The sequence below is a fragment of the Ictidomys tridecemlineatus genome, chromosome X (assembly GCF_052094955.1).
Source record: "Ictidomys tridecemlineatus isolate mIctTri1 chromosome X, mIctTri1.hap1, whole genome shotgun sequence".
NCBI lineage: Eukaryota > Metazoa > Chordata > Mammalia > Rodentia > Sciuridae > Ictidomys > Ictidomys tridecemlineatus.
The window spans coordinates 83,199,493-83,223,071 of NC_135493.1; the positions used below are offsets into that span (position 1 = coordinate 83,199,493).

The 23,579-nt window shown below is 33.1% G+C and overlaps 1 protein-coding gene across 2 annotated transcripts in view; it reads right to left on the reverse strand.

The window, feature by feature from the left end:
* Faah2 (fatty acid amide hydrolase 2) overlaps window positions 1-23,579 on the reverse strand; it is a 135,364-nt gene that overhangs the window by 57,367 nt on the left and 54,418 nt on the right. For both annotated transcript variants that reach the window (XM_021721339.3, XM_005342200.4), the window contains 3 exons: window positions 21,095-21,214; window positions 14,007-14,118; window positions 946-1,140 (listed from right to left, as the gene is read on the reverse strand). In XM_021721339.3, coding sequence (XP_021577014.2) covers window positions 946-1,140; window positions 14,007-14,118; window positions 21,095-21,214 — 427 coding nt within the window. The remainder of the gene's footprint in view (window positions 1-945; window positions 1,141-14,006; window positions 14,119-21,094; window positions 21,215-23,579) is intronic.

A 23,579-nucleotide genomic window follows, 5' to 3' on the forward strand; every position in this document is an offset into this window, starting at 1 on the left:
CCAGAGCAATTTGGAAATAAATATTTAAAAAATTCTCTGAGGTAAATGACCAAACTAAGGAACAGTGTATGGATGAGGAAATTAAGGATAAGGACTTTAATTTTATACCCTCTCCCACATTCCAATCCTTTATGGTCCTTATATCAATTATTTACATGTTTCATTTCATTTATTCTTGACAGTGATACTGTAATATGTTGATTACCCTGACTTTTAAGATAAGAAAATATGTTCAGAAAGTTTTGGTGTCCTGCTCCAGGAGGCATAGGTTAAAAAGTTCCAAAAACAATTATTTGAGCTGAAATAAGTAGGACTCCAAATTAGAAGTTTAAGTGGACTAGAAGTTTCCAGAGTGGAAATGCAAGGTTTGGCAGAAATCCTAACTTCATCTCAAATATAATTGTAAAGTCCTGAGAGAGACCCTTGAGAAACCACAGAAACTGACCTAGTACAAATCCTGAGTCCTTTAAAACTCAAATAACCATGACTCATTCATGGTTCCTAAACAATGTGAAACAAATGAGTAGGTTTAACAATATAATAAATAAAACTCAGATGGATGGTAGTTAAGGCAAATAAGTGGTTCCTTTGGGAATTGTCTTCTGTACTAGAATCTTCTAGAAAGCTATAGATCCAAGGAAATATAGTAACTTGATTTTACAATGTGCCAGATCATGTAAGGAAACATTTGAATTCAGTGAGATCACACTGGGTTATTGAATACAAGCCACTGAACCCCAGTTCTGTAAAAGATGTCTACTACTATTAAGTTGTAGTTTCTTCTGGGGAGGACAAATATTAGTGAAGCATTTTCCATGTAAGACATTAGGAACTCTTGTTCACAGTATGCTTTCAACTACAGAGTGTGTTTAAAGCCAGCAAAAGAAAATTATGCTTTTCGTGAAAATATCTCTATTACAGAATGAAATGAACAGAGGTATGTACCTGTATAAGCAAAGTTGAAAGGCCTCGTAAGTGGAACATGATGCTTGGGAGCCACTGTGGGATGTGAGGGATATAAGAACACACCATCATCACCTAGCATCTCCACCAGTTCTTTATGCAGGCTTTCTTCAATTGCCTTAAACTTCTTGTATTTCTCTTGGTTATATTTGAACTTTTCCTCGAACAAAGCCAGTCCTACAAAATAATAAATATCAATTTAAATAAATAAATAATTTTAATTACTATTGCCCATTGTCTTTTCTTATACAAATAATACATGTACATTACAGAACACTAAGAAAGTGATAAAAATAAAACCTTATAACCTTATGATCAAAACCTGAGCATTTTTATGCATTTACTGTCAACTCCTTCATATCTTTTAAAATAATGCTACTTATAGGATTACTAGATTTTCCTGACAGTATATTACATAATTAATATTTTCATATAAAAACCAATTATGTACATGTTTTAATATTAACTGTATACTATTTTAATCAAAATAATGTACCATAGTATTATTCTTTAATGAGAACATTATTTTGAATATGTAGACTATTTTTTAAAAACTCAATGCTGATTAAAAATATACACTCCCAAAACTCTTAGCAATATTTTATGATAGAATTATATACCAGAAGAATGTATCTTTTAGAGCTTATAAACAAATTTAGTAAAGTAGTAGAATATAAGATCAAGGTGCATAAATCAATCACTTTCCTATACTCCAATAATGAATCTTCTGAAAAGGAAATTAGAAAAACTATCCCATTCCCAATAATCTAAAAAAATACTTGGAAACTAATCTTATGAAAGATGTGAATGACCTCTCCAATGAAGACTATAGACCACTGAAGAAAGTGATAAAAGAAGACTGTAGAGGGTGGAAAGACTTCCCACATTCTTTGACAGGTAGAATTAATATTATCAAAATGGTCATAAACCAAAAATATTATACAGATTAAATGCAGTCCCCATCAAAATACTAATGATATTCTTCACAGAATTAGAAAAAAAACAATTCTAAAATAACAGTTCTCTTATTTTTCACTTGGAAAAATAAGAGACCGAGAAAGACCAGAGCAATCCTGAACAAAAATAGTGATTGCTAGAGTGATCACAGTACGTCAAATTATACTACAAAGCTATCATAATTAAAATACAATGTTAAGCAGACACAAAGACAATGGAATAGAATAGAAGACACAGAGACAAACACACATAAATACAGTTGTCTGATAATACACAAAGGTGCCAAAAACACACTTTGAAGAATAGTGTTTATATCTATTCTTTTGGTCCTAGGAAAAAAGAATATCCATATGTAGAAGAATAAAACTCGACCACTATCTCTCACCCTGCACAAAAGCCAACTCAAAGTGGATCAAAGACCTAGGAATTAGACCAGAAACTCTGCAATTACTAGAAGAAAACATAGGCCCAACATGTTAACATATTAACCCAGAAACTGACTTCCTTAAGAAGACTCCCCAAATTCAATAAATAAAACCAAAAATCAATAAGTGGTATGGTATCAAATTTAAAAAACAAAACAAAACAAAACAAACAAACAAATGTATGCACAGCTAAGGAAACAAGATTCTGAAGAGACAGCCTGCAGAATGAGAGAAAATATTCGCCATCTTCTCCTTAGAACATAAATATCCAGAGGGTATAAACACACACACACACACACACACACACACACACACACACACACACACACAAAACCAAATAACCAATTAATAAACAGGCAAATGAACACCTCACAAAAAAAGATATACAAATGCCAACAAATACATGAAAAACTTTTCAACATTGCTAGCAATTAGGAAATGTAAATCAAAACTACATTGAGGGGCTGGGGCTGTAGTTCAGTGGGAAAGCGCTGGCCTCGAATCTGTGAGGCATTGGGTTCAATCCTCAGCACTACATACAAATAAATATAGATATTGTGTGCCCATCTACAACTTAAAAATATTTTTAAAAACTACATTGAGATTTCATCTCACTCCATCTAGAACAGAAATTATCAAGAACACAAATATAATAACTGTTGGTGAGAATTTGGGGAAAAAAGGCACACTCATACATTGTTGGTAAGATTGTAAATTAGTGCAACCCCTCTGGAAAACAGTATGGAGATTCCTCACAAAAAGAGAAATGGAAAACCATAGGATGCAGCTATCCCATTACTTGGTATTTAGCCAAAATAACTAAAAATCATCATATTATAGTGATATGTATATATATATGTATATATATATATGATATGTATATACATAGTGATATGTATATATATATGTATATATATATACATATATATATATATATGATATATATACATAGTGATATGTATATATATATGTATATATATATGATATGTATATATATGTATATATATATGTATTATATATATATGTATTATTATATATATATTTATTATATATATATATATATATGTATTATTCAGCCATAAGGAAGAGGAAAGTATAGCATTTGCTGGTGAATTGATGGAAATGGTGACTATCATGCAAAATGAAATAAGCCAGACTCAGAAAGCCAAATGTTTTGTTGGATATGCAGAAGCTAATACAAACTAAAGGGGAAGAAGAAGGAGAGAACAACTCTAAGAGAGCAGGAGAGGTACAGAGAAGGGATTTAGATCAGGGGACTAGATAAAGGGAACTGAGGGGGAAGAAGAAGGGACAGGATAAGGAAAGAAATGTGAAATTAATCTGACTTAACTTTCCTATGTGCATATATGAATATGCCACAGCGAATATCACCACACTAACTAAAAAATCCTAAAAGTAAATAGCAGAAAGATCAGTAGAGTAGAAGGAAGGAATCAGGGTGAGGGAGGAGGTGACAGAAAGAGGAAGTACTGGGGACTGAATTAGGGAAAATTATATCCCATGCTTTTATAATTATGCCAAAATGAATCCTGAGACAACCTAGGTGCCCTTCAACTGATGCATAGATTAAGAAATATATATATATATATATATAAATGGAGTATTACTCAACCATAAGGAAGAAGGACTTAATGGCATTTTATGATAAATGTGTGGAATGGGAAACTATCATACTAAATAAAATGAACCATTGTCAAAAAGTATAAGGTAAAATGTTTTCTCTGGTATGTTGAAGCTAGTCCAAAATAGGGTGGTATAGATAAATAGAAAAAAAAGATCAGTGAAATAAACAAATGGAAATGAAGGGAAAGGAGGAGGGATGAGATAGGAAAATACAATAGAATGAATCTGACCTAACTTTCCTATGTATGTGGATGAATATGCCACAGAGAATCTCATCATCATGAATATCCACAAAACACTCATTAAAAGAAAAAAACAACATGAGGCCAAGATGGTGGAATAGAGTTAGTCCTGTTTCTGGCTGCTCTGTGGCATGAAACCACAAAAGCAGACAGGCATCTTCTCCACAAGGTCTCACCTAGACAAAACAATATTTCATAGAGTGTGAGAAGACCCATATACAACAGATTTTCACAGAAATTACCAGTGCTGTGACCACCTGTAGAGAAATCAGAGCTCTGCACTCGAGTAACAATCCAGACTCCAGACCCAAAGCACGCAGTGGTAGCTCACAGCTCACAAGCAACTTAGCAGAATCACGTATCAGCACCTCTGCAGAACTCCAGACTGCACTCTGATCCCATGGAGGTCACTCTGATGCTACCTATTAACAGCATAAGGCCATTACCCAGCTTCCCCCACCTCATCAGACCCTCTGGTGCAGGAAGCAGACAAACTCCATCTTGAAAAACCTTCCTCTCCATTTTTTGGTGGGCATGGCTATCAGATGGGATCTCCACTTGAGCAGATACTTGATTTCCATTCCCCCCACTTCCCGTGGTGACAACTCGGCACAATAACCACTCAACACAAAAACAGCTCTCAATTGGACAGGAGTGCAGTGAGAACAGGGTGCTTCCCACCTGGTGTGAGCCTGGGGGTGAGAGGTCTCGCAGTTGGGACCTGATAAGTAAGAGAGGGGAGGGTACTAACGTCTGGAGCATAACAGAGAGACCAGGATCTGGGGAAATCTTCAGGCAATAGAGGGAGATGATACTGGGGGCTCAAGTCAGACAAGTGGTCACAGAAACAGATCCGTGAGGCACAATTCCCTGCTGGGACTGGTGAGTGGCACTCCCTGATTCCAGATGCTCCACAGAAGGTTCAGTCTTCTCACTCTGGTTAACTACACCATCCTGAGGGCCAAGACACCAGCTTAAAACAGACAACCCCACCTACTGGATGAGAAGAGAAGCAGGAAAGAAATGGATCTCTAATATTTTATTTTCTTCTTCTTCTTCTTTCTCTTCTACCCCTCTATCCTCTGGCCCTCACATTCCCAACATATTTAAAACCAAGAAATTTGCATGAAATAGGACTTTGAGGACTGAGTTAACTGAATAATATAATATAGAGGAGTTGCATAAGCCCATTTTTTAATTTTTTTCTTTTTCTTTTTATTCTTTCTTTCTTTCACCCTGCAAGTTTTACTATTTTTACATCCTGTATTTTTCTAAATGCATATGTGATTTTATTTTATGTACTCTACTGTCTTCCCACATAATTGTCTACCTTAAATTACTTTCTGTCTGGAAACCTGCTACTAACCCTCATCATTATATTTCTCCTTCACATTTCCTAAGATATAGTAAATCTATACCCTCACATCTTTTCCCCTCAGCATATTGTCCTATACCTGATCCCCAGTTAATTGTCCACCACCAGAAATTGTAAACCTTTTTATGAAACTACTGATTATATTATAAATAATAATTGAATTCAAAATTTCTGCACATTTATTCTAAATGTCTTAGTAACAACAAATTGTTCATAAGTGATGCATTGTGGATATTGGGATCTGTTAACATTGTCCTTCCCCACAAAGGAGAGATCTTGGAGCACTACAAGAGCACTACAAATCTATAGGGTAAAAACAGTAATACAAAAGATCTACAGAGCTGGGAAGGAAGACATATGAGGAACATGAAGAAACAATGGAAGAAAGTACCACAAACAAATCAAGATGACACATCATTAGAAGCATTGGCAGCTTCAGCAGAAAATATAACAGAGAAAGATTTCATGGTTAAAATGTTTTGGGAATTCAAAGAAGACATAAGAGAACAAATACAGGCAGTGAAAGATCACTTCAACAATGATCTACATAAACAAATCCAAGAAGCCAAAGGTCACCTCAAAAGGGAGATAAAGTTTCTAAAAAGAGCAAACAGAAATCCTTGAAATGAAATAAATAATAAACCAAATTAAAAACTCAAATGAAAGCATCACCAACAGAGTATACCACTTAGAACATAGGATATCAGACAATGGAGATAAAATAAATCATTTTGAAAAAAAACATAGAACACAGTGACAATGGTAAGAAACCACGAGCAGAATATTAAAAAATAGGGATAGCATAATAAGACAAAGTTTAAGAGTTATTGGGATAGAGGAAAGCATAGAAGTCCAAACCAAAGGAATGAGCAATCTATTCAATGAAATAATATCAGAAAACTTTCCAAACATAAAGAATGAATCGGAAATCCAAATTCAAGAAGCCTACAGGACACTGAATATACAAAATCACAACAGATCTATACCAAGGAACATTATAAGGAAAATGTCCAACATACAGAATAAAGATAGATTATATATAGGGGTTAAACAATTAGGATAATGGCAGATTTTTCAACACAGACCCTGAAAGCTAGAAGACACTGAAACAACATATATCAAGCTCTGAAAAATAATGGTGCCAATCAAGAATCTGGTATCCAGCAAAATTAAGCATTAGATTCGAATATGAAATAAAAACCTTCCATGATAAACAAAATTTTAAAGAATTTATAGCTAGAAAACTGGCACTATAAACCATCTTTGGCAAAATATTTCATGAAGAGGAAATGAAAAACAGCATTGAAATTCAGCAGAGGGATGTAGTACAGTAAAGAAAAACCCAATCAAAGAGAAAAACCAATTCAACTAAAATAACAAAAAATAAACAAATATGACTGGAAATACAAACCATATCTTAATAGTAACCCTAAATGTTACTATTACCTAAATGTTAGTGGCTGAAATACACCAATCAAAACACATAGGCTGGTAGATTGGATTTTTAAAAAGACTAAACAATATGCTTCCTCCAGGAGACTCATCTGATAGAAAAATACATACACAGACTGAAGGTGAAAAGTTAGGGAAAATCATACCACTCACATGAACTGAGGAAGCAAGCAGGGGTTCCCATACTCACATCAAATAGACATAAATCCAACGTTAATCATAAAGGACAAATATGGATATTAAATACTGCTCAAGGAAACCATACACCAACAAAATATAACAATCATAAATATATATGCCCCAAACAATGGTGTAGCTATGTTCATCAAAAAACACTCTTCTCAAGTTCAAGAGTCAAATTGACCACAACAGAATAATCTTGGGTGGCTTTAACACATCTCTCTCATCACTGGATATATCTTCCAAACAAAAGTTGAATAAAGAAACTATAGAACTCAATAATACAATCAATAACTTAGACTTAACTGACATAGATGGAATATTTCAGCTGATAGACTTTCTTCTCAGCAGCACATGGATCCTTCTCTAAAATAGACCATATACTATACCACAAAGCAACTCTTAGCAAATACAAAAAAGTAGAGATACTACCATGCATTTTTCAAATCATAATTGAATGATATTGGAAATCAATGACAAAATAAAAAATAAAAGTTTTTCCATCACTTGAAGACTAAACAATATGCTACCGAATGAACAATGGGTTACTGAAGACATCAAGGAGATTAAAAACTTCTTAGAGGTAAATGAGAATATAGACACAACATATCAAAATCACTGAGACACTATGAAAACAGTACTAAGAGGAAAATCCGTTGCATGGAGTTCATTCCTTAAGAGAAGAAAAAAGTCAACAAATAAATGACCTCACACTACATGTCAAAGCCTTAGAAAAAGAAGAACAAAGCAGCAGCAAAAGCAGTAGAAGTAAGAAATAATTAAAATTAGAGATGAAATCAATAAAATCAAAACAAAAAATTGAAAAAATTGACAAAACTAAAAGTTGATTCTTTGAAAAAGTAAAGAAAATCGACAGACCATTAGCCATGCTAATGAAGAGAAGGAGAGAGAGAACTGAAATCACCAGCATATGTTATAAAAAAGCTAATATCACAACACACACTACAGAAATACAGAATATAATTAGAAATTATTTTGAAACCTTATACTCCAATAAACTAGAAGCTATTGAAGGCATCAACAAATTTCTTAAGTCATACGACTTTCTCAGATTGAGTCAGGAAGATATACACAATTTAAACAGACAACATCAAGTGAAGAAATGGAAGAATCCATCAAATCTTACCAACCAAGAAAAGCACAGGACTGGATGGATACACAGCCAAGTTAAACAAGACCTTTGAAGAAGAAATGATACCAATTCCCTTCAATTTATTTCAGGAAATAGAAAAAGAGGCAGTAAATCCAAACTCATTCTATGAGGCCAATATCGTCCTGATCCCCAAACCAGGAAAAGACACATAAAAGAAAGAAAACTTCAGACCAATATTTCTAATGATCATGGATGCAAAAATTTTCAATAAAATTCTGGCAAATTGAATACAAAAACATATCAAAAAGATTGCACCCCATAATCAAGTGGGATTCACCCCAGGGATCCAAGGTTGTTTCAACATATGGAAATCAATAAATACAATTCATCACATCAATAGACTTAAAGATAATAATCATATGATCATCTCAATAGATGCAGAAAAAGCATTTGTCAAAATACAGCACCCCTTCATTTTCAAAACACTATAAAAATTAGGAATAACAGGAACATATCTCAATATCATAAAGGCTATCTACACCAAGCTTCAGGCCAACATCATTCTAAATGGAGAAAAATTGAAGGCAATCCCTATAAAAACTGGAACAAGACAGGGATGCCCTCTTTCACCACTTCTATTTAACATAGTTCTTCAAACACTGCCCAGAGCAAATAGACAGATGAAAGAAATTAAAGGGATATATATAGGAAAGGAAAAACTTAAACTAGCACTATATGCTGATGATATGATTCCATATCTAGCAGACCCAAAAAACTCCACCAGAACACCTCTAGAACTAGTAAATGAATTCAGTAAAGTAGCAGGATATAAAATCAACACCCATAAATCAAAGGCATTTCTGTATATCAGTGACAAAGCTTCTGAGAAGGAAATGAGGAATACTACCCCATTCACAATAACCTCAAAAAAAAAGATACTTGGGAATCAACTTAACAAAAGAGATGAAAGATCTATACAATAGAAACTACAGAACCCTAAACAAAGAAATCAAAAAGACGTTAGAATATGAAAAGATCTACCTTGCACTTGGATAGGCAGAATTAATATTATCAAAGTGACCATACTACCAAAAGCACTATACAGATTTAATGGAATTCTGATAAAAATCCCAATGGCATTCCTCATAGAAATAGGAATAGCAATCGTGAAATTCATCTGAAAAAATAAGAGACCCGGAATAGGAAGAGTGAAGCAGGAGGCATTGCTATACCAGACCTTAAACTATACTGTGGTGCAATAGTAACAGAAACATCATGGTATTGACACCAATACAGACTGGTATACCAATGGTACAGAATAGAGGACCCAGAGAAACCCACAAGCCTACAATTATTTTATATTAGACAAAGGTGCCAAAAACATGCACTGGAGAAAAGATAGTATCTTCAACAAATGGTGCTGGGAAACTGGAAATCCATATGTAACAAAATAAAATTATACTCCTAACTCTCACCATGCACAAAACTTAACTAAAAATGGATCAAGGACCTAGGAATTAAACCAGAGACTCTGTGTTTAATAGATGAAAAAGTAGGTCCTAATCTTCATCATGTGGGATTAGGCCCCAACTTCCTTAATAAGACTCCTATAGTACAAGGAATAAAACCAAGAATCAATAAATGGAATGAAATCAAACTAAAAAGTTTCTTCTCAGCAAAAGAAACAATCTGTGAGGTGAACAGAGAGCCCATATCCTGGGAACAAATTTTTACCCCTCACAATCAGGTAGAGCACTAATCTATAAGATTCATAAATAATTTAAAAAGCTAAGCACCAAAAAAACAAATAACTCAATCAACAAATGAGCCAAGGACCTGAATAGACACTTCTCAGAAGAGAATATACAATCAGTCAACAAATATATGAAAAAAATTCTTATCATCTCTAGCAATTAGATAAATTCAAATTAAAACTACTCTAAGATATCATCTCTCTCCAAACAGAATTGCAGCTATTTTAAAGACAAATAAGTTGGAGAGGATGGGGGGTGGGAAGGTACACTCATACATTGCTGGTTGGACTGCAAATTGGTACAGCCAATATGGAAAGCAGTATGGAGATTCCTTGGAAATCTGGGAATGGAACCACCATTTGACCCAGCATTCCCTCTCCTCAAACTATGCCCAAAGGACTTAAAAACAGCCTACCACAGGGACACAGCCACATCAATGTTTATAGCAGCACAATTCACAACAGCTAAACTGTGGAGCCAACAGAGGTGCCCTTCAGTGGATAAATGAATAAAAGAACTGTGGAATATATAATATAATATAATATACACAATGGAATTTTACTCAGCATTGAAAGTGAATAAAATCATGGCATATGCAGGTAAATGGATGGCTTTGGAGAAGATAATGCTAAGTGAAGTTTGCCAATCCCCAAAAACCAAATGACAAATGTTTTATCTAATATAAGGAGGCTGACTCATAGTGGGGTAAGGAGGGGGAGCATGGGAGAATTAGATGAATTCTAGATATAGAAGAGGGGTGGGAGTGAAAGGGAGGGGGCAAGGGATCAGCAAGGGCTATGGAAGGTGATGAACATCATTATCCAAAGTACGTGTATGAAGACTCCAATTGGCTGTCAACATACTCTCTATACAAACAGAGATATGAAAAATTACAGTATACATGTGTAATAAGAATTGTAATGAAAAAAACAAAAGAAAGTACATGTATAAAGGTATGAATTGGCATGAACATACTCTATATACAAAGACATGAAGAAGTGTACTCTATATGTGTAATAAGAATTGTAATGCATTCCACTGTTGTGTATTTTTTTAAAAATGAAATCAATGAAACAAAAAAGTAAAATAAAAATAAATACTTTTACAAATGTCTTAAAAATAAATAAAAGAAAAAACAACTATAAAAATATTTTAAAAATCCAGTAGAATAGAGGGAAGTGAACGGGGAGGGAGGAAGGGAATGTAAGGGGATGTACCGATGACTGAATTAGACCAAATTATTTTCCAGTATTTTATAATTATGTCAAAATTAATCCTATTGTCATATTTAACTCAAAAAACTAATAAAAAATTAAAAAGTGAATCATGATATTATGTATAATTAGGATTCAATAAAAAAGAAAAAAGCTCAATACTGTATTGAAAATCGTCATTCACAAAACTTCGTAGCAATACTTCATAATAGAATTTTATTTGAAAGAATGTATCCAATATATGTTCAAGTTTTTATTTATTTCATAAAATTTCATACACATACATGCAAATTAAGTACCCTGTAAGTGCTTAATAAATGTTAAAATACTTAGCACTTAACATTAAATACTTCTCTGTTTTAAGATAAAGTTTAATATTTTAAAAAACAATTTTTTCTCATTATGAAAGGAACAAATAAGTCACAGGAAATCAGATAAATTTCATATATAAAAATTCAAACAGAAATATAATTCTCAAGGGAAAATTTATAAACATATTTCACTTCATGTAACAATTGTACTAAGTGCAATTATTAAATCTTATAATACAGTTCATACTATATGTGCAAACTTCTACTTCTTCTAATCACCATTATAACATACAAAAACACCTGTGGTATTTATACACTTTCATAAACTTGGCTTTAAATGACTAAAAACAATTCCATCATATTCATTAAAGATAATTTATTTCCTATTCCTCTGTTATTACACCACTGAGTTGTTTCCAAATAACTTATTATAAATCTTGCTGTATTGTTCATCTTTATGAAAAAAATCATATATAGTGTATGATAGTTTTATTGGAGTCCAGCTCCAGGGCAAAATGATATGTATGATTTTCAGGCCAAACCATAAACAATTACAAAGGCTTTATCTGGAAAGCTTCACCAGACATGGTGCATAATTAAGGCACTGCAGTATGTAAAAGATGTAGCAGTCAGTCTCAGACTCCTTTGGCAAGTCACGGTCTTACGCATATTTGTATTACTAAGCAAAGGCACATGAAGTTTTTGATCTTTTTACATGAGGCCTTTGGCATAGTCCTACTTCAGGACTTGCCAGCCCTGGGGAGGAGGGAGAAAACTTGATGCACTTTTACCCATTCTGATGCAATATTTAGAATTTTTTACCCCTAGCCCCCCTCTCTCACCCTATCTTATCATTAGAGTCCACAAACTGTTGAAGACATCTGTTCTGAGATCCTAAAATAGTGAGAAGACCCCCACATCTGAAGGATGTGTCTCTTGTTATAATACTAAAGTAAGTTATGAAAAATTCACTGTTGCTTCCATTTTGATTTGCTTTTATTTTCTATCATGACAAATAATAGCTTGGCTATGTCTCTAATGCAAAGGGCCCTTTACATTATTTAGGGAGATAAAATATGTTTTTTTTTGTTTTGATTAAGCTAGCATAAGACATTTCAAGATTTATTTAAATACTTGATGTCAGTATACTACTTTCCCTCAATTGAATTGTCATGGCTACATACAAGGAAGAGAATATTAGTGACTATCATGCCATCAAGATTTTTTTGAAAAAACTTAACTCTGTCAAATAATATTTGAATATATACTTTAAATGATCTTTTTTTTTAAACTACTTCTGTTTCTATCAAAATAACATACCCATTAAAGGCACAATAGAAAACTTTCTGGTAATAGGGACTTCATAAATAGAACTATGTGATTATAAAAATAATGAAAAGAGTTTCTATTTATTCAATATTTACTAGGTTCTCAGATCCATGTTTCCAACTTCCTTAATAAATGAGAAATTTCTAGTGCCTTCAGAATTGGGTATATCTCAGATGCTTTGTGTACACCATGTTATTTAACTGGGAACACATGAAATGAAATATATTTCACTTAACCCACTCAATTACAAAGATAGCACATAATTTTATTAATCTTATTTTGCAGAGTAAAACAGTAAAAAACTGACAGTATAAACAACTTAATGAGAATAAAGCAAGCTACTCTTTGAAAAAGTTAGATTAAATTTCAGCTTGATGTAATTAAAATAATTTCTATTCACTTCATTTTTCTCAATATAAAGAATGAGCATACCTGCAATATCCAACTCCCTTGAATATTTAAAGGGATGGCACATATATCACACCAGAAGTACACATTTGGTACTCAATCTACATTTTTTACAATAACAGCAATCATCAATTGTTCAACAAGTGTGCATTAACCATGCTAATTTGGTGAGCTTCTGAACTGAACTTATTGTACAAGAGCAGTGATTACTATTTTATAAGTTGACTCATCAAAATATCATTGAGTGGGATTATTTCTAGGGTCAAATATATTATACAAATTTTACATTTAGATATTGAAATCCAAAATACAGAAAATTCTCATCAGATTTAGAAATTGTAATATGAAGAGCACTACTTAACTTGGTAGCGATGTAGGCTTACTGCATTATATATGGTTTCTAATCCAGTAAAATGGTCATCAGAATAAATTTGCAGCAAATGAATGCCATATAATACACAAGACAGTTTTTGGTACATAATGATAAACTAGAATATGGTGGGTGTGGATAAAGTTATCCATATGTTGCATCTTTCCTCAAATATTGGGAGTGGTACTCATTAGGATATTTTTGGTAGAATGATCTTCTCTTCCTTTAATATATCCAACAAGTAAATCAAAGAAGATGATTTACATACCAATGGAAGGAATAGTGTATACTGACAGACCCAAGCACCATTTGATCAATTCCCAAAGAGGATTAATTGGTTTCCCATGGTCACCAAGGAGATCCACAAATTTTAAAGGTTCCTGAGATTTAGGTAAGAAAGAAAACACAAGAATATTTTCTGTAAAACATAGAGTTAATGAACAAACAGACAATATCATTGGCTATCATAGAAATGTGAATCAAAATTATAATGTGATATCATCTTTCCCTAGTTAGATTGTTATTACCAAACAACAACAACAACAACAAAAACAAATGTTAGCCAGGATGTAGAAAAAAAGGAATGCTCATACACTGTTGATGGGAATGTAAAATTATACAAGTATAATGGATGCTACTCAAAAAAACTATACCACATTAATCCAGCTATCCCACTTCTGGGTACATAATAAAAGTAAATAAAATCATCATATCAAGGGGATCATATGCCCATGTTTATTTTCACACTATTCACAAGAGTTAAGATATGGAATCAACCTAGTAATCCATCAATGGATGAATCAATAAGTATATACATATATATGTATATTCACACATGTATGTACACATAAACAGACTGAAATATTATTCAGCATTAAAGAAGAAAAAAATCTGCTATTTGCAAGAAAATGAATTGAACTGAAGGAAGTTATGTTATTTGAAGTAAGCCAGACACAAGATAAGTACTACATATTCTCTTTTCTATGTGGTAGTAATTAAAAAGATGTGATGAATGCAGAGTAATGATTATTAGAGATTGGGATGGATTGTGGGAAGGATGAATGAAGGAAGGCTTGATTTTATCAATTCATACTACAAGCATGTATTTAGATATCACACTAAATCCTATTAATATGTTTAATATTTACATATTACTCAAAAATAGAACATAATTCTAAAATAATGTGATTAAGACAAAAATGTGTGCAGGAGACTAGCCCAGAAAGCACAACCCTGATTCTGTGCACAAAATAAAATATTTTGAAATCCCAGGATTTTGAAAGAAAGAAATGCATAAAAGAGAATAGTACTCCCAGTCACTGATTTCTTTGTCAGTGTATATTCACACATGTATGTACACATAAACAGACTGAAATATTATTCAGCATTAAAGAAGAAACATAAACATAAAGTTTATACCTGGGATAGAGAAACTGTGGAGAACAGAACCATCATTTTTTTCCATATGGTTAAATAGTATGTGACTTTGTTCTGAAGTGTTTGTGCTAAACAGGGGTCAGTGGCTTCTTGCAAAACGGTGGTGATAATGGGGATAGCAGTGGACACACATTGAGTTAAAGTATCTATACTTAGATATTCACCTAAGAAGAGGCAACTGAAGATAAATAAGTACATGAAATAGTCCATTGGAAGAAAAAGACAAAGAAGCAATAAGCATCCCAAGAGATGGGTAGACATATAAGCAGCATAAAAAAGCAACAAAATGACCCAAACCTACAAGAACACATAGACAATTGACTCCAATAACATTGTAGTAGAGGAAATGTCAGATAAGGAATTTAGAAAGTTCATAGATAACTTGTGCAATGAGCTAAAAAGAGATGTAAGGATAAAAATTAGAGAGAAAAGACAGGAAGTGTAACATTATTTCAGTAAAGAGAGACGATGAAAAAGAACAAAAGAGAAAAACTGTAAATGAAAAATTCAAATTTAAAAATCAATAGATAGCATCACCAATATATGAGACTACTTTGAAGCTAGATTTTTAGGACTTGAAGAAAAAGAATATAATCCTGAAAATAAAGCTGACAATACAGAAAAGATGCTAAGAGACCATGAACAGAATATTCAAGAAACCTGTGATATCAAGAGACAAAATTTAAGAATCATTGGTATGGCAATATGTAAATCAGTGGATGTGTAACCGATGTGATTCTGCAATCTGTATACGGGGTAAAAATGGGAGTTCATAATCCACTTGAATCAAAGTGTGAAATATGATATATCAAGAACTATGTAATGTTTTGAACAACCAACAATAAAAATTAAAAAAAAATAAATAAAATCTTGCATGGGAGTAATTTTCTCCCTAACATGAATGACATAGGCAAAAAATAAATTACAAAAAATACAGAGGAATTCCAGTGAGTTAATGTGGTAAACCAGCATGGCCTCCAGGATGATTGGAAGCAGTATTCAAATATAGTTCTATGATGTCCTGACATCAAAACTTTGGGCCTATAATTTATTCTGGTTTAGTCCTCAATGGAGTCCCTTGGTCAGTAGTTCAAATTCCTGGTTGGGCCTATAATAACAGGGTAATAACAGGGTAAAATATTTTCTTTAGAGTATCTATCATACTTTTTCACTCATTTTCAGACATGGAACCTAAATTGGACCTCCATCATTGAGGAAGGGTAAAGTGATTTAAGCAGAGAATTTGTGAGAATTTTTTAAAAAAGAAAATTAGTAAATATTCCACATATGCTTGCAGAGAGAAAGTGATAGAAATTATTTTTTAGGCATAGTCCATAAAAATCTCCCTCACATGCTACTTCAAACACTTCTGTGATTAGGAGAGAAAAGGCCACAAAGACTTTGGGTAACTTGTGTTGAAGATGCAGTCTCCATCAGCCCAGCGTCTCAGGTGGAGAAATACCACCCCCATCAACAAGGGAGATTACCTCTGTTATGTGAACAAGAAATAATATCCTACTGTGTTTCAGCAGTTCTATGTTTCAAGTGATATTTATTTCAACAACCGTTCATCTAAGCTGCTAAAGACAATTTTATGTTAAATTTTGGGAAAAAGAGCTTATATAGGAAAATACCCATGTAATATACAAATACATCTGATATATAAAATAAACAATTAAAAGCTAAAAATAGAATCATTGGTATACATATGGCTCTAAAATAGAAACTAAAGAAATGCACAACCTTTTAAATGAAATACTAGAATTTTTTCAAATTGTAGGAATGAGATTTAAATCCAAATATAATATCCATGTGGAACTCAAAATAGGCAAGATCAAAAAAAAAAAACGTGGTCTCTAAGACACATTTTAATGAAAATGCCTAATATACAGAATCAGGCTATAATTTTTAAAGCCACAAGAGAAAAACAGGAAGTCAAATTTAGAGGCAGATCAATTCAGATTTCAATTGATTTCTCAGCCCAGATCAAGCTAGGAGGGTTGCAATAACAATGAAATCAGTAATGAAAGAAAATAGGTGCCAAGCAAGAATACTTCATCCAGAAAACTTGTCCTTCAGAATTAAAGATAAAAGAAAAACCTGTGAGAAACACAACAAAAAGAATTTATAAACACTAAGTCTGCACTACAAAACATATGCAATGAAATATTTCATGCAGAATAAAAAATAAAAATAAAAACAAGCATAGGGATGAATTGCACTAGAAGAATAGTTAATTAAAGAAAAATAAATCATGAATTAACCATTAGAAATAAATAAAAATGGCAAGAAATAAAACCTATCTCTGTATGATAACACTGACTGTAAATGGTCTAAACTCTTCAATCAAAGGACATAGATTGGCATATTGGATTGAAAAACAAAATCCAAAAATAGGTTGCTTGCAAGAGACTCACCTCAGAAAGACATTGACATATTAAATGCAAAAGATAATATTTGCTGAAAGTAAGCAGGGTAGTTACTCTCATATCAGATAAAGTGAACTTCAAATGAAAATTAGTCAAAAGAGATATAGATGGTAACATCATAAAGGTTAAAGGAAGCATCAAAAAAAGAGAGAAAATGATTGTAAAATTCATGCACCCCCTAAACGTGCATCTATGTACATAAACCTTTCCCGATATAAAGAATTAAATGGACCATATATTGTAATACTGGGTGATTTCAATACAACCCTCTCACCATGAAATAGGTCATCCAGACATAAAATAAGTAAAGATTCTTCATAACTGAAAATATTTTTGATCAAATGGACTTAACAGACATTTACAGAATATTTCATCCTTCTATGACTAAATTCACCTTCTTAGCAGCTCATGTAATTTCTAAAATGGATCTTATTTTAGATCACAAAAGGAAATCATTGGAAAAAACAAAGTAAAATTTATTCATTTAATGGAACAAAATTAAAAATAAAAAACAAGATAAAAATTAGAAAACATTCTAAAATCTGGCAATTAAATAATACTCTGTATTGAATGATGAATAAACAGTATAAGAAATTAGGGGAGAAGTGAAAAAAATTCTTAGAAATGTGGGAATAGTGATACAACATTTTAAAATCTCTGGGAGAGTATGAAAGCAATTATAAGAGGACAATTTGTAGCACTGACTTTCTACATCAAAAAATGAAAGATACCAAATAAATAATCTAATTTTAGACTTCAAGACCATAGAAAAGAGGAATAAACTAACACCAGAATCAGCAGAAGACAGGTAATAATTAAAATCAGAGCTTGGATTAAAAAAATTGAGACTAAAAATAATACAAAGTATAAATAAAACAAAGAATTGTTTCTTTGAAAGAATAAGCAAGATTGATAAACTCCTATCTAAACTAACCAAAAGAAACAGAAGATGCAAATAAAGGGATAGAAATAGGGAAAAAAAGAAATCTATTTCTCTCTTTGCCTATGACATTATCTTATAATTCAGTGACACAGGACACTTCACCAGAAGAATTCTAGAGTTAGAAGTACATTTAGTAAAGTAGCAGGATACAAGAACAACATGTATAATCAATCACTTTCCTATAATCTGAAAATTAATCTGCTTAAAAACATATTTTTTAAAATTATGCCATTTAAAATGACTCTAATTAAAATAAAATTAACTGGGTTTTGATTTGCATTTCTCTAATTGCTAGAGATTATGAACATTTTTTTCATATGTTTGTTGATCAATTGCATTTCTTCCTCTGTGAATTGTCCAGTTCCTTAGCCCATATATTGATTGGGTTATTTTATTTTTTTGGTGTTAAAGTTTTTGAGTTCTTTATATATCCTATCTGAGGTGCATGTGGTTAAGATTTTCTCCTCCTTTATACCCAAGGAACTTAAAATCATCATACTACAGTGACACAGCCTCATCAATGTTTATAGCAGCTCAATTTACAATAGCTAAACTATGGAACCAAACTAGATGCCCTTCAACAGATGAATGGATAAAAAAAATGTGGTACATACACAGTGGAATATTATTCAGCTTCAAAGAATAATGAAATTATGACATTTGCAGGTAAATGGATTAAGCTGGAGAATATCATGTTAAGCAAAATAAGCCAAACCCCCCAAAACAAAGGTCAAATATTTTCTGTGATAAGTGGATGGTAATCCATGGTTGGGGGCATGAGTAGGTATGAATGAACGAACTTTAGATTGTGCAGAGGGGAGTGAGGGGAGGGGAAGGGTTGTGAGGATGGGAAGAACAGTGAAATGAGATGGACATTATTACCATGTATGTTTACAATGCCAGTGTGACTCTGTACCATGTACAGCCAGAAGAATGAGAAGTTGTGCTCCATTTGTCTACATGTGTCAAAATGCATTCTACTGTCATGTGGAATGCATTACAATACATTTAAAAGCAAAAAATGGTAAACAAATAAAATACATGGGAATTAATCTAATTAAGTAGGTGAAAGACATATAGAGTGAAAACTACAGTACACTAAAAAAAGCAATGCAATTGAATAAGAACCCAGAAGATGGAAAGACCTCTAATGTTATTGGATATGCAGAATTAATATTGTCAAAATGGCCATACTACCAAACAACTTATAGAAAATCAATGCAAACACCAAAAAAAAACAATGGCATTTTTCACAGAGCTAGAAAAAAATTATAATATTTATTTGGGGGTTGGGGTTGGAACTCAGTGGTACAGCCCTTGCCTCACATGTGTGGGGCACTGGGTTTGATACTCCACACCACATAAATAAATAAAATAATGGTATTGTGTTCATTTATGACCAAAATTTTTTAAATGTTTAAAAATAATTTGGAAGAATTAGAGATCCAGAATAATCAAAGGAATACTGAGAAAGAAGAGAAATGCTAGAGGCATCACAATACCATAACTCAGATTATACTACAGAGTTATAATAACAAAAATAGAATGGTACTGACCCCTAAACAAACATGAAGACCAATTGAATAGAAGACAGAGACAAATTCACATTGATACAGGCAGATGATACATTGCAATAAAACACATGTACCATAAAATGTCCATATCCCTTTTATTTATTAAAAGCTTCAGGTACCAGCTATACAATCTTCCTGTTCTGAGGAAATAACTTATTAGTGAGTGATTATGACCACTGGCTCTGTGTTAGGCATCATATTATAGTTAGGAAAAGAACAGATTTTTAATTCCCTTTATGTCTTTTAAGGCTATTAAATTTCAGAACAAATTTTAATAATCATAATGCATGTTAAGGTCCAAATATAAAGATTGGAAGTGGACCCTGAATGGAGTTTTTGTTACTAATCTTTTCCTTTATTTATGATGCAACACTCTGATTATTAACCTATATCTCAGGCAAACATCCTCCGCTTATAGATTTACATAAACTTTTAGGACATTTCCAAGATGTTTATATGAAGAAAAATGTCTATTTCTTTTAAACAAGTTACTTTTTATTTATATATTTAAAGTAGTAAGGGATGCATGAGTTCTTCTTATTGAGAGGCTGCTACATGTCACACAATTCACAAGGAATATTCTTAGTCCATATAATAATTCTGTAACATAAGAATCTACCTAATTTTATCTCTATTGAGGAATAGGTAAATAACCTGCCTCAGATACCAAAACTAGGAAATGGCCGGTGATTCAAATTTGGGCCTGTCACAATCTATACAAACACTCCTATTAGCCTATATACAGTAAAGTTAAAACATAAACCTTAAGTGAATTCCACATTAGGGATGGGCCTACTCTTTGATCATACAATCATATATTCTTACACCAGAATAGCACTCACTAATCAAAGCTTTTCTTTAAATATTTCATTTTTTCTTATTTTTCCTATTATTTTTCCATGTCTTCAAGTATATGACTTGCAAAAGAATATCAAAAATCACTTATAGAAAGAAAGAAGAAAAGTGAACATACCTTTCCATCATGTCCCTTTGTTGACATCATTGTAATCCACAACTGAAAAGAATACTTCATTTCCTTCAGTTTAACATGTTGAACTGAGGCACCTAGAATATTTTCAAGGTGGGCCACAACCTTATAAAATAAATATAAAAATAGACAAATATGATAAGAACTTATACCACTGGATAGTGATGTTAGCAAAATGTCAGACTATGGAGGTTTAAGTTCTTGTTCTCCTACAGAAACACCAAAAAATGACATGTAGACTAATATAGCATTTTGAGATAACCAGAACTATTTGAGAAACCATGGCAACAAGGAAAATACCTATAAAAGAACACAATAAAATTTCTAGGAAATATCATGGCATTTTTGCTTACCCTAGCCACCCCACTGCATGGGAAAAAGAGCAGTTGGGAGGAAGGTATTTGATTATTGATTCCACCCTCTCTCAGGTTGAAAGTAAAAGAGTAGAACTTGCTTGGAAACTTCTTGTTTGTCTTGGGGCAGCTCAAGGGACTGGTTACTGTCTTCCCTGACTTGTAGCACTGACAGGAATAGTAGCATATTTTGCATATTAGGTTAGAAATTGTTTAATAAATTAAGTGGAGTGGTGGGAGCTGTATTATGACTGATCTGCAAAGTTACTGCAGAACTGTGGATGCTTATAGACATAATATTACAGGAAGAGAAATCAAATACAACTAAACCCTTGAGAATAAGCAGGGGTAAGCTACTGCTGATTATCCTCAGGATCACAATATTGCTTGTAGATCTGTAACTACATACAAGTCCTAGCAGGCCCATAATGGTGAGACACAAATTTTGACCCACTAGGTGCAATAAACTCCTGAAAAACTTCGTGGTTTTTCAATTTACACAGAAAAAAATACAAGGTATAGACATATAAATGGATATTAAACATATAGAACAATGGTGGAAGGAACATAAAGTTGGAATGGGCCAAATGTATTGTTATGGTACTACAGCTCATGGGGTTACAAATGGCTCTAAAAAGTTGAGAAAAATGTACTACAAAATGTAGCCTATGGTAAATGGAGTTAAAATTCCAGTCTTCCGGGTGCAGTGGCACATGCCTATAATCCCAGCAGCTCAGAAGGCTGAAGCAGGAGGATCATGAGTTCAAAGACACTCTCAGCAACTTAGAAGGCCCTAAGGAACTCAGTCAGACCCTGTCTTTAAATAAAATACAAAAAGTGCTGGGGATGTGCCTTAGTGGTTAACTGTCCCTGAGTTCAAGCCCTGGTATTAAAAAAATCCAGTCCTGGATTGGTATACTACAGAGTAAAAGATCCAAAAACTTAGTAAAGATGGACTATTGATTAACATTTCTAAGTGTCTGGATCTTTTACTCTATAGTAATTGTGAGAAACATCTTTGAAATGCTCTGTGATCACTTTTCTCTGAAAATCAGAAATTACAAGGGTAAGAGCCACTATTAAACTTGAAAAGCTAAATTCCACAGGGATAACTGTATCCCCAAGTGTCAGAGTTAAAGTGACAGTACTTAATTGACAAAGGTTTTGTAGGCATAATGCCCACCAAAAAAAAAAAAAAGATTCTTAGAAGAATCAAAGCAGAAATTAGAGTAATCTGATCACATGGACATATAGCACTGGCTAGTTGATCATGTTCTTAGCAGTGAAATAGATGAGAATTCCATTATGCAGAAGAGTCTACATCAATTGAACAAAAGTCTAAGTTGGAGAAAGGCGGGATGGTGGAGTGGAAGTTGACCAAAAATCCTGACTCCTCTACAATCTGCTGTGAGACAACAGCTGATCAGAGAGTAATGCACTGAGACACAATACTGGTCAGAGTTTTGGAGAGATTCAGAAATTCTGGTTGTTGGATCAGAAAACAAGAAAAAATGTAGACACTGAACAGGGGAAGTTTGGGGAAAGTTTAGCAAAGGAAGGAAAAGAAAAATACAATGCTGATAAGTTTCAGAACTAATAGAAAATAAAGAAAGCCAGACCAAGTTAAGCTGGGGAAGAAACTGAAAAGCACTTCGTTAGAAGTGCACAGCTTATCTGAAATTGCTGGTGAAAAACCAGCAGACAGCCATTTTTGCAGAGAACACACCTAAGCCTACTTTTCTATAAGGCATTAAATTTATATATCTTCACCCCAAATACAGATAGCAACAAATACTATCAAAAGGAATACCTTTGAAATGGGCTGTCTGAGTAATATGTTCATGGACAAGGGGAGTGGCATGGAGTGGAAGAGAGAGCAAGTTACGATCAGGGAGTATGGCATGGGGTGGTAGCAAGGGCCCCAGCTACTGCCAAAGGTGTATGAGCCACAGCAGACTGCAGAAGACACCAGGTCTCCACAGTGCCATTTGCAGCACAGATATCAGTCACTATAAAGTGCTCACAGAAGTGGGCCCCAATAGCCAGTAGAAGGCAAATGCAAACAAGCATCACAATGCATACCACAGAAACAGTCCACAGACATGTGTCTCACAGAT